Raw genomic sequence first — 12,239 nt, 5'->3', positions numbered from 1 at the left:
CACACACACACACACACACACACACACACACACACACACAACCTTTGCTTCCTGACTCTGAGCTCTTCCTACTGTACCTGAAACAATAAACTTCTATTTCCAGGTTAACCCCACCTGACTGCCCCTGTTCTTGCCAAGGTCACTGTTGACCTCCATGTAGCCATCCTAAAGTCATTGTCCTACTAGGATGATTGGCAGTATTCTTTTAAAATTAATTAATTAATTAATTAACATTTGCCTACTTATTTGTATATATGTGTATGTGCTCGTGTACAGCTATGCATACCTAATACCTTGAGGCCCATATAGTTTCTCTCTCTCTCTCTCTCTCTCTCTCTCTCTCTCTCTCTCTCTCTCTCTCTCTCTCTCCCCCCACTCTTAACCCACCTAGACCCTCCCATGCCTGAGGTCAATTGAGCTGCTAGCATTTAACCCTTTAACTTCCTTCTCAATGGGAGAACTAGCTGCCTTGGTTCTTTAGATAGTTCTTGTGGGGAAATCTGCTTTAGGAGTTTGAAATTTCAAGACTTTCTTTTTCTTCCTCCTACATACACACTATACCTCTGCACATGCACAGGCACTCAGAAAACCCTCTTCATGTAAATCTCACCAGGGATTTGACCACACAGTAAACCATAGCTAATCTTAAAAATAGACTGAACTATTATTTAATAGCATTCATAGGAAGTAATAAAGAGATGGTGAGGGTACCTTGACACCCGGAAGATCAAGGAACAGTCTCTTAAATAAACCATGGATTAGAGTCACGCACATGAAAATAAAATCCCGTGTTTGGATGGGAACGCTTAATAGTGTAGAGACATATGTTTCACTAAAATGACTGTATGCTTCTGCTGTTTCAGTTAGATACATCACCTCAACATCTTTTGGATAATTGTGAATCTCAAAAAGATGAACCATGTCTAGGAATTCCTATGAAAATAAAGATAAATAAGGGGACGTTTGCCTTATTAGATATTTAAGGCAGTGAAAACTTAGTAACTGTGGAATAGAAGTAGATTCCAAATATATTACCATACATTGCAAAAAGGACATTGTGGTGGTTTGAATAGGAATGGTCCCCGTAGACTTCTGTGTTTGAATGCTTGGCCATAGGGGTGTGGCCTTGTTGGAGGAAGTTTGTCACTGTGGAGGCGGGCTTTGAGGTGATACATATGCTCAAGTTATGCCAGGGTGGCAGACAGTCTCCTGCTGCGGCCTGTGCATCAAGAAGAAGAACTCTCAGCTCCTTCTCCAGCACATGTCTGCCTCCATGCGTTCATGCTTCTCGCTATGACAATAATGGACTAAACCTCCGAACTGTAAGCCAGCCCCCAGTTAAATGTTTTCCTTTATAAGAGTAACCATGGTCACAGTGTCTCTTTACAGAAAACCCTAACTAAGACAGATATCTTGAGGGATGGAGAGATGGCTCAGAAGTTAAGAGTGCTCGTTGCTCTTACAGGGGATCCTGGTTTGGTTCCCAGCATGCACTTGGCAGCTCATAACCATTTATAGCTCCAGTTCCAGGGGATGCTGCCATCTGACCTCCAGGATACCAGCATATACATATGTGCAGGAAATACATTCATACAAATAAAATACATAAATCTAAAATGTTTTCTGAAGTGAAAGTGATATCTTGGTTCAATGGGAAAAGGAGAGGCTTTTGTTGTTTACGAGATGGTGATGATACAGCTAATTAGCCATCTGGATAAAAATAAAATTGGACTTTTATTCCATTACATATATATACATATAAATTCCAGATGGGTTTAAAAATGTAAGTTTAAAAAACAAAACAGTAAGGATGATGGAACTATTTAATCCTTGTCTGTAAGCTAGAGTTTAGGATGCATTTAATAGTCAAAACAAGAACCCATATACGTATATCTGATTACATAAAGAGATGCCATATAAAGCTACGAAATCACACAAACAAAAGGACAAACAGACAGTACATTATGAGAAGGTATGTGTCAGAAATATGACAGATAAGGATTAATATCTACATGGCGCAGAGAACTCTTCAAAATTGATAAGAAAAAAGCACAGCAGAAATGTGGTTAAAAAGTTGGAATGCATAATTCACAGAAGAACAAATCAAATAGCCACTAAAACCATCTCTGTTTTTACACCAGCTGCCTAGGGAAATTCTCCTTCCCGAGGCAGGTTGTCTTAGTTAGGGTTTCCATTGCTGTGAAGAGACACCATGACCATGACAACTCTTAGACGAAAAGCAGTTAATTAGGGCTGACTTCCAGTTTACAGAGGTTTAGTCCACTATCATCATGATAATGAGCAGAAAGAGACCATGAACTACCTGGTGTGAGCTTCTGAGACCTCAAAGCCAACCCCCTAGTAAAGCACTCCTTCCAACAAGGCCACACCTCCTAAGAGTACCAGTCCCTATGAGCCTATGGGGCCATTTTCATTCAAAGTACCACACAGGTCTAAAGGTGACTTCCCATATGGCTTTAGGAGGGATAGCAATGATATAAACCAACCACATGATATGTGTCTTCCCCTCTGCACAGACCACAGTGACCATTGTGGGAAGCGTCTCTGCAAGACACTCAGAGTGCGTGGTGAAGAACGCAGACACAGGCAAGCTGCTCTGCCAGGGGAGGAGCCAGCTGAACCGGACCTGTGCCTGCAACATCCCCAGCAGACCCAGCTACAGTATGTGGATTCCTCTGGGCAATTGTTACTAAGACATGAAGCAAGAGCCTCTTCTGAGTTCAGTTACTGGGGATTGGGATAGTTCCCTTCCTGTCTCTTTACCTCTGGTTCCCACCTGAGTCTTTGCTACTGCCCCATCTCCTGAGTCGACTCCAGTACCTCACTCTTCCATATGACAGGAGAGAGAGGGGAGGAGATGTTGGCTAGGAGAGCTTGGGAAAGCAAGAAACCTTTGGGTTGATTCTTTCCAGATGGGTGAGATGATTCAGAATTCAGAAAAGCAGTTGTGTCTTAGATAAGAAAACATTCTAAGTTCATTCATGTATTCATTCATTCATTCATTCATTCATTCATACAGGAAGTATGAACATCTGGGTACAAAGTATTGTGCTAGGTTCCCGGAATATGAAGGTGGAAACAGATTGAGCTGACCTTTGCTTCAGAATCCTTATAACCTATTATGGCTACACTATAGAGTATACATGTTGGTGTGCAATGTAGTGTGTAAATGTAGGGTTATAATGTGGCATGATTGGGTACCTATAAACATAAAGGCACCCTTATGTCTTAGTTAGGGTTTTATTGCTGTGAAGAGACACCATGACCATGACAACTCTTATAAGGAAAACATTTCATTGGGGCTGTAATGAAAACATTTCATTACAATAACAGTTTAGACTGTTATTGTAATGGTGGGAAGCATGGCAGCATGCAGGCAGACATGGTGCTGGAGGAGCCGAGAGTTCTATCTCTGGATCCACAGGCAGCAGGAAGAGACAGTGAGTCACATTAGGCCAGGCTAGAGTTTAAGAGACCTCATAGCCCACCCAGGGACCTACTTTCTCCAACAAAGCCACACCTACTCCAACAAGGCCACACTTCTCAATAGTGTCATCTTTATGAGCCTATGGGGCCATATTCATTCAAACTACCACACCTGGGGTGGGCAAGGATCTCTTTCTGGGTAAGTGACATCTGTCTTACAAGAATGAGGTATAAGCAGAGATAAGCTGGAGAAGAGGGAGAAACTTATGTAACCAGTGATCAGCTTGTGCACTAGGCAAAAGAGAAAGGGGCTTAGACTGGGGAACTAAAAATGGCCCTCTATGAGTAAGGCATGCGGGGTAGGGACAGGGGGGACTGGACACTAGGGGAGCTCGGGGACAACAGAAGACCATGTGAAACGTGATCTCCATCCCAGGAGGCCTCAGCTACAATTAGCATAGTCAGATTCATTAGCAGGAAGACATGATTGTGACTATCTTTCCCTGGAATAGAAGGTAAGCCTCATGGGACAGGGACCTTGACAAGTTTGTTGCTGTGCATAGAATTGTGTCTAGCCCAGTGTAGTGTGTTCATTTATGATCAGTAAATTTTTAGGGAGTGGATGGGCCAGATAGATGGCAATGAATGGAGAAGGGGAAAGGGAAAAGAACTGAAATACGTGGTTCCTACAGAGCAGCTAATAGAAAAAGCCACGGAAGTGGTCCAGAAGAGAGAGTGTGAGGGCTGGAACTAGAGGAGAATGGATGTGAAGCGGTCTAGGGGTGTTCAGGAGGCTCAAAAGAGGGTGCATGAGTGTGCTAAGATGGAAAAGCCTTAGGAGAGTTAAGGTGATGGTGGACGCCTCCTAGAATGTGTGGTGTGGCCACACTGGAGCCGTTCACGTTGCTTGTGAGCAGCTGAGTTAATATTGGCTGATGTATAGATGGATAGAAACTTACTGCTTATAGTTACAGAAGCAGGAGGTCCTAGATGAGGGCATCGGACGATTCAGTGTACGGTGAAGACTCTCTCTCTACTTCAGAGATGATGCCCAACCCTCCTTTATAAGGACACCAATCCCATCACGAGGAGGAAGTCCTCATGATGTAACTACTTCCCAAAGGCTCCACCTCATAATATCATCAAATTGAGTATTGAATTCCCAAATAAAAACTTTGAGTGCATACCAAACAGCGAGCCTAGAGCACCCAGTTGAGCCTTCTTCCCTCAAGAAGGAACTGGATGCACAAAAGCCAGAGTCATGAGCTACAGATGCCCCTTGCAATCATTGGATCTGGATACTTCTAAAGTGCGTCAGTCTTCTACCTTGTCACCTTCTGTATTGTCTTTAAAATGCACTTCCTGTTAACTTGGGTCCTTAAAGATGAAGACCTTGCTCACGTCTTCTGAAAATATGACTCTGAAGTATTCAAGACTGACTAAGAAAGCTAACTGATGGCATTAGAACCTCCAACGATGCCCCCATCCCTTCCCTTGGCTGAATGCAGCAAGTTCAGTTGTCCACTCTTTGTGCTCAGCTGTCTAAAGCAATTGATAAAACTCCTTCTCTCTCCCTCCCTCTCCTCCTCCCTCCCTCCCTCTCCCTTCCCCCTCACTGTCTCTCCCTCTCCCCCTTCCTCCCTTCTTGCCTCCCTCCTCCCTCCCTCTCTCCCTTCCTCTCTCTCTCTCACTGTCTCTGTCTCTCTCTTCCTCTCCTCCTCCCTCTCTCTGTCCCTCCCTCCCCCTCCCTCTGTGTGTATGTGTTGAGACAGTGTCTCACTATGTAGCAAATCCCCCTGCTTCAGCCTCCTGGGTGTTAGAAATGTATATATGATATGATATTTTATATATATTTCTAGATCCATCACGTCTACATTCCTGGCCTATTTTGACTGGCCTTACCTCTACAGCCTTGTTTTCCATATACTTTGAAACAGTAGAGAAAGGTGACCTCTCCCATACACTCTTGCTAGTCTTTCTGCCACACCTTTGGTTCTCCATAGGCACCCCAATCTTGCACCTAAATTCTACATGGAGTTCAAACCACTCATATGGTATTCTCTTGACTTCTGTGTCTTCTTCACCTCTTTTACCTCTTCTAGAACTGTAAGTGCTTCCAGAGGGGAGAGGTCGTGAATATTCATTTCCCTGTGAAATTTCCAATGTGTTCTGCACGGTGGTTGGTGCTCAATAAAGTCTGACTTCTTTGGCACCCTCCCTGGGCACTTGTCAATTCTATGGAAATGTATTTTCCCTGGGAGTCCCTCAGTGCTAAATGGCCATGTGTTCATTTTCACTAACATGCATCAAGTGTCTGTTCAGATGCTCCTGCTGAGAGGTCATGTCAGCCCTCCAGACCTCCTTGTCTTTAGAACAAAAGATTATCATTTCACATAAGTCTCCTCACGTGAGCAGAATGTTGTGTGGAATGCTAGCCACCAGAGGAAGTCCTTGTGCTGGAGAGAAGCATCTCCACACAAGGATCCTTAGAGTTTGTGAGCCAGCACACTAACAGAGTTTCAGGAAGGAATTTAGGGATGTCTGCAAAGTCAGGCCAACTTCTCACAATGTCAAGACTTCCATTTAACAAGCCTCATGGATTCCTACAAGTAAGAAGCTATTCTTTCTTCTGTATTAGTGCTGGTCCTTGCTTAGACATAATAGGACCAGAATGGTGTTGCCGTGGACCATGGTACCCAAGGATGGTCTATGCGTTCATTATTCTGGGAGGGACATTACAATATACAGATTCTGAGACCAATCTCAGGTCTGCTGAGTCATCATGGCTTGGACTACAGCTCTGGTATCAATATTTCTCTAGAGATTTTGTGATTCTGATCAACAGCTGGGTTTGAGTACCACTGCCTCAGATCCAGCATTGAGGTTTAAGGAGACACCAAAAGCAGCGTTTCTCTGCTGCTGACTTAGCATAGGTTTTACCCCCATTTTATTCTTTCGGAGTTTTCCAACTAACAACCTTCATTTAACAGCAGCTGACTCCAAGGAGATCATTGGGTCTCACCCCAGGGTACCTCATTCAGGGTTTCTTAGGTAAATATTTACAGAGTGCGGACTTTTCAGAAGGTGTGGGATTTCTTTTCTGCCGTGCTGGTATTCATATTCTAGGCACTTCTTGCTCGGTGACTTGTTTTATTCTCATGCCTTGGCCAATTACAAGCTGAGGTAGTGATCCCAGTGAGAGCATGGGATGTAAATGGGCTGTAAAATGGCTTTTCCTGGTGATTATCTGTGGGAGCCTTGGAGCTAGCATCAGGCTCAGTCTGTTTGGAGGTTTATGCTGTGCACTGTGGCTGCCTGACATGAATGGCCCATGGGGAAGGAGCCACACACTGATTGAAATGTTGGTGAACAGCTGGCACACCCGTGCCCTCTATGTAGAAAAGGCAAGAATATTTCTTTCTTTCTTTTGCATCTACAGCTATGCTTGACTATGGCTGGAATCCACCATGAATGACTCCCTCCCCCCCATTTCTTTCTCTCCAGATGTCTTAGTTGTCAATGCGACCTTCTCCTTTCCATCTTGGAACTTATCAGAAAGATTCAACTTCACCAACTGTGCGTCATTAAAAGAGTAAGATTGGCTTTGACTTTTAAATGTCCTCATTGCTTTTAAATTTATTTGTTTGGCTCCTCAATTTCCTAAAGAACTCTTCTGTGGACTAAAACTTTCCAAAGTGCCTTTTGGAGCATGGTCTAACGGGAGCTAGGAGAGTCACGGAGGTAATAAACCGTGCTCGCTCATTCAAGCCCTAACAAGAAAACTGGAGCAGCTGAGGAGAGCATGCGCTAGGTGTCCCTATCAACAGGGAAAGGTGTTTCCCAGACTTGGAGGATCCCTGAAGGAAGCAGGGTCAGTAAGGAACACCACTAAACTCTCCCATAATGCAAATGGCTTTGGTAGTTTGGCCAGAGCAATAAGACCTGCTCATGAGGAGAAGTTGAAGTCTCCTTCACCAAAATGGCATATTCATTTTGCTTTCTTTCTGTGGTGTTTGGGAGTCGGACTTGGGGGCCTTGAGCATGCTAAGCAAGTCTACCACTTAGTGATCCTAGTCGTATGCCTTCCATTTATTACTATTGGCCCCATTCAGCTGTGAACCCTTTGAATTTGGGCTACAGCTCCCTCTTGTCTCCTAAAGCAGAGAGAAGACAGAGAAAATAGTCTTTTCAGAGGCCCATCCTCTGAAGTTGGGACAGAGGACACATATGGGCTGTATTACCAGAGGTGTGTTATTCATTCTGGGGTGTGATTGGACAACAACCCACAAGAGCAGCTTCTAGACTGGACCAGAAATCACTGTAGGAAAAGTGAAGTCTGGCTGTGTTAGGTTATCTTTCCCAAAGAGGTGCATTGGAAGGTCGCACAAGTGGAGAGTCACACAAACGGGGAGTCAGCAATGTCTAAAAAGCAGAATGAATTTAGGAAGGAAAAATAGAGCTCTTGATATTGGAAGCCTCCAATGCGGCAAACAGGATGAAGGAAGAGAGAATGAGATAGAACTTAAGGGTGCAAGGAAAGTTTAGAGATGTCTCTCTGTACATCCCCTGCTATAGGGCCCAGGTAGAAGGAAATGACATACCCTGGGGTCCCACTGCTAGGTAAATACAAGCCAGACTTCAGAGCCAGATCCACCAGCCTGGAGAGTACCTTTTCAGGGAGCTACTTGGGGGGAGAGGCTCCCTCCCTGAAATGTAATCTGTTTTCTACCCTCCAGAAAGTACTTTCTATAGGTTAGGATCTCTGGAATATATATGAATTCCAGGCCAGGTGTATGGTTTCCTCATTAGCTCCTGCTAAGTTTTCTTGAGGCGTCCCTTGGACAGCTCTGTCTTCTATTAATACTGTCTCATCCTGATCTCTGGTCATTCTTTATGCGTGGAGGGCATGCTCAAGCCCTCCAGTTACCCACACACAATGCCTCATTTAATTAGCAGGCCCAACTCTTCCTTTGGTTGTAAAGCAAGCAGCGGTGCCCCATCCTCTCTGCCTGCCAGGGAATCCTTTGTGTCTCACACCCTGTTGTTGGCAGCACAGCTGCTCCAGGGAGTGAGGGCTTTGCTGATCCACTGAGTGGCAGCCGGGAGAGAAAGATCCCTCTTTACAGAGGCTTACCTGAGGGTGGACAAATAGCAACCAGGTTCAGAATCAGATTCAGTGGGTTCCTGTTATCACAGACCAGCGGGTGACCCCAGCTTCAGGTCTCCATGGCAACACCTCTGTAAGTGTGATGACAATCCATCAACTTACAGGGCTTCCCAGAGAAGCGCATAAAGCCTTACTCTCTTCCCCAGCCTCAAAGGACCATCCTTTCTCTCTTTGTCAATCCTAGGCTAGTCAAAGACTTGATTATTAATAGTTGTATCATTCCTGGATGTTCTTAACCTGTAGCGCCATGGAGGGTAATTTCTAGAATATGAATAATTCCCTAAAAATATAGAGACTAAGTTGGTTTTCCATTTTGCCAGATGCCCAGCATGTATCGAAACGGGCTGTGCTTGGTGTAAACGGGACAAAAAATGCATCCACCCCTTCACCCCCTGTGAACCATCAGATTACGAGAGGAATCAGGTAAAGTGGCCTTCGAAGGAGTATGAGGTCTGTCAGAAACAAGTGCCTGTGTGCACACAGGCCCGCCCCTTCCTGTGTGTCTCCTCTGATGCTGAAGGGATCTTCTCCAATGCAGGAGCTCTGTCACCTTGCTGTGGAGAAACCGCCTAAGGACTCAGGAGGAGGAAGAGTCAAGGAGAACAAGAGAAACAGAACCGAAGGGGCTTTGCAGGTCAGACTCAACTTTTGTGTTGATAATGGAAAGACAAAATTCCCCTTTTGATGACAACAACAACTCTTACTACTTTGGGTTTCTGTTGTAAAATTCCCCATCTTACTTATAACCCCGGTTCCCCCCTCTCCCACATATGCTTTTTTTTTTTTTTTTTGGTTCATTTTTAACCAAGTTTCACATAATTGGCTCAATACATCAAAGGCTTCACATTCGTGTGAGAGAAATTAAAACTCTGTAATTGTGAAAAATGACGCCTTCCAGTAGAAGTGGAATTGTGAAGGTGACTTTGTGGCTCACTGGGGAAAGTGTGGCATGCAGCTGAGGTGACCTCCGTTCAAACCGGATACTATGACTTCACTAATGACGGGCACTATGTGTGTGGGGAGGGGTCTATGCAGAATCCGCAAACTGGCCTTGCTTATTTTTAAATTCAATTTATAGAGTTGATCAAACCCACCATTAATAATGCCAAGATAGAGAGGTTGCAGGACGTACCACTCCCTCCCTTGTTTCAAACATGGTGACTTTTTTCCCATGAAAATTTCCCAGAAAATCCTCTTGCTTTTTCTTCATAGTGATAGTTAATCACCACAGTCTAGATATCAGTCATGAACAGAAAGAAGGGCTGAGACCATGTGAATATTTCCAAGCGGGGCACAAGTGACTCTGTTTAGTTCCGTGCTGGCTCGCTTCAGTTGCCAGAAGTTCATTAAGTGTTTACGTGTGGTGACACACATACACACACTGAGTGGACAGATTCCCTCCCTCATTCTCTTTCGACTCTGTCAGAAGCAGACAAATTAAGATCAGCACTGGAAGAAGTTCAAAGGGCCCAGCTTTCTATTCCGTGACCAGTCTGAGGCTCTGACTTAGCCATTTGCAGCTCCTGAAGGTCAAGTGTCAATACCCATAAGGAGCACGTGTTTAATCATTACTGAAAAGTGGAGAGTAACTTTAGGTGAATTAAGTAACAGGCTGAGGGCCTGTGAACCCAAATGGATTATGAAGTTAATTAAAGCATTAGTGAACCTCGGTGTGCCAATATCTCCAGCCTTTGCATCTCTGAGGCTTAATTAAGTGATGGGCTGCTTCTCTGGTCTCGGTGGTTCGTCAAAACTAAGACACAGTGACAGGAGCTTGGATGGAGAAGAGAGAAACTTTTTTTTTTTTTTAATTAAGCTTGGTGGCGGTGGTTTTCAGTTTTGGTAAACTGCAGGGACCACGAGATTTACCATCTTCACTATTTTTAGTGTGCACATCCGTAATGTAAGTATTCCTTCGCACTGCGTGTACAGACAGTCACTGCAATACTTTACATCTTGCCAAACTGAAACTCAATACTCATTCAGTAACTCCTCCCCCGCCCCGCCCCACCCCAGCCCCACCCACGCCCCGCCTCAGGCGCCTGTAAATCCCTATTCCATCTTCTGTTGTTAAGACATAACCTCGTGTGAGGGGTTTGCCTCTTGTGACAGGCTTACTTCACTTATCATTGTGCCCTCCAGGCTCACTGTATTGTGGCACGGATTAGACCTTCTTTCCTTTTGAAGGCTGAATAATATTCCAGCATATGTATATAACACATTTTATACATTTCTCCAACCACGGGCTCTTGGTTTGCTTTCACCATTTAGATATTAGGACACGTACAGTTAAAAGCACTGACGTATTACTGCCTCTTAGAGTCACCCTGTTTATTTCTTTTGATCAACACCGCAGAGTTAAGACTCCTGGATCACATTGTAATTCTTCTTGTTAAGCACCGCCATCCTGTCTTCCATGGTACTCTGTCTAGCCGCGGGTTCTACTGATAGGACTCAAGGGTTTCTGTCACTCGCATCCTCACGAACATGTTCCTGTTTTGTTTTGTTTTGTTTTGTTTTGTTTTGTTTTGTTTTGTTTGATCGTTACTGTAGTCACAAATGTGAGCTGCAGCCAGACCTGACTTTGGCTGTCCCCCCCCCCCTCCGTGTGCTTTGTGACACCTTTTCTTTGCTTGCTGGTCAGCTGATGTCGTCTGTTAAACTTCTTTCCCATGGTTTTGATTGGTTAACTTGTTTTCTTCCATTGGGCACAAGAAGTATATTCTAGGTTATAGCCCTGTATCAGATAGAGCATTTGAAAGTATTTCTCTCCCATTCTGTAGGTTACCTTTCAACTCTGTTGAGTGTGTGTGTGTGTGCCTATGTGTGTATGCGTGTGTCTATGTGTTTGTGTGTGTGTGCATATGTGTTTGTGTGTATATGTGTATATCCATATGTGTATGTATATATGTGTGTGTATATGCATATGTATATATGTGTAAGTATGTGTGTGTTTATGTGTGTTTGTGTGTATATGTGTGTGTATGTATGTGTATGTGTGTATGTGTGTGTATATGTGTGTATGTGAATATGTGTGTATGCATATGTGTATTTGTGTATATGTGTGCATATGTGTATGTGTGTGTAAGTATGTTTGTGTAAGTATGTGTATGTATATGTGTGTTTGTATATATGTATATGTGTGTTTGTATATATGTATATGTGTGTGTGCATGTGTGTATGCGTGTGTGCATGTGTCTGTGTGTGTGTATATGTGTGTTGCTAGATCTCAAACCCACAGCCTCACATACACTAGAGAAGCATTCTACATTAAGTTATATCCCTTGACTGGTCATGGTCTTTGATACATTTAATTTCAATGAAGTCCAATTTGCCTATTTTCTCTTTTGTTTCTTGTGCTGTGGGGGTCAGGCCCAAGACATGACTGCCAAAACTAGTGCTGTGACAGCTTGCAAACCTCCATTTTCTTCTTCGAGTTTTAACTCATCTCTATACACCTTAAGCACTGGAGTCCACTTTTGTAGATGCAGTCAAGTGAGGCTCAGTTGCCCTTCTGCATCTGGCTATTCTGCAGATGGTTATTCTCCATATGGATTTCCAGCACCATTCCTTGAACACACTCTCCCTGGTTCACTGGTTATAACATCCTCACTGAAAACCCCTT

The 12,239-nt window shown here is 44.0% G+C and overlaps 1 protein-coding gene across 1 annotated transcript in view; it reads left to right on the top strand.

Moving 5' to 3' along the window:
• The window catches only part of Plxnc1 (plexin C1), a 130,679-nt gene that overhangs the window by 47,326 nt on the left and 71,114 nt on the right, over positions 1 to 12,239 (top strand). Inside the window, exons 6-9 of the mRNA XM_028783039.1 lie at positions 2,538 to 2,682; positions 6,952 to 7,039; positions 8,935 to 9,037; positions 9,153 to 9,248. Coding sequence (XP_028638872.1) covers positions 2,538 to 2,682; positions 6,952 to 7,039; positions 8,935 to 9,037; positions 9,153 to 9,248 — 432 coding nt within the window. The remainder of the gene's footprint in view (positions 1 to 2,537; positions 2,683 to 6,951; positions 7,040 to 8,934; positions 9,038 to 9,152; positions 9,249 to 12,239) is intronic.

The sequence above is a fragment of the Grammomys surdaster genome, unplaced genomic scaffold (genome assembly GCF_004785775.1).
Source record: "Grammomys surdaster isolate TR1022 unplaced genomic scaffold, NIH_TR_1.0 958, whole genome shotgun sequence".
In the NCBI taxonomy this organism is placed as follows: domain Eukaryota; kingdom Metazoa; phylum Chordata; class Mammalia; order Rodentia; family Muridae; genus Grammomys; species Grammomys surdaster.
This window is presented reverse-complemented; position numbering and strand designations above follow the sequence as displayed.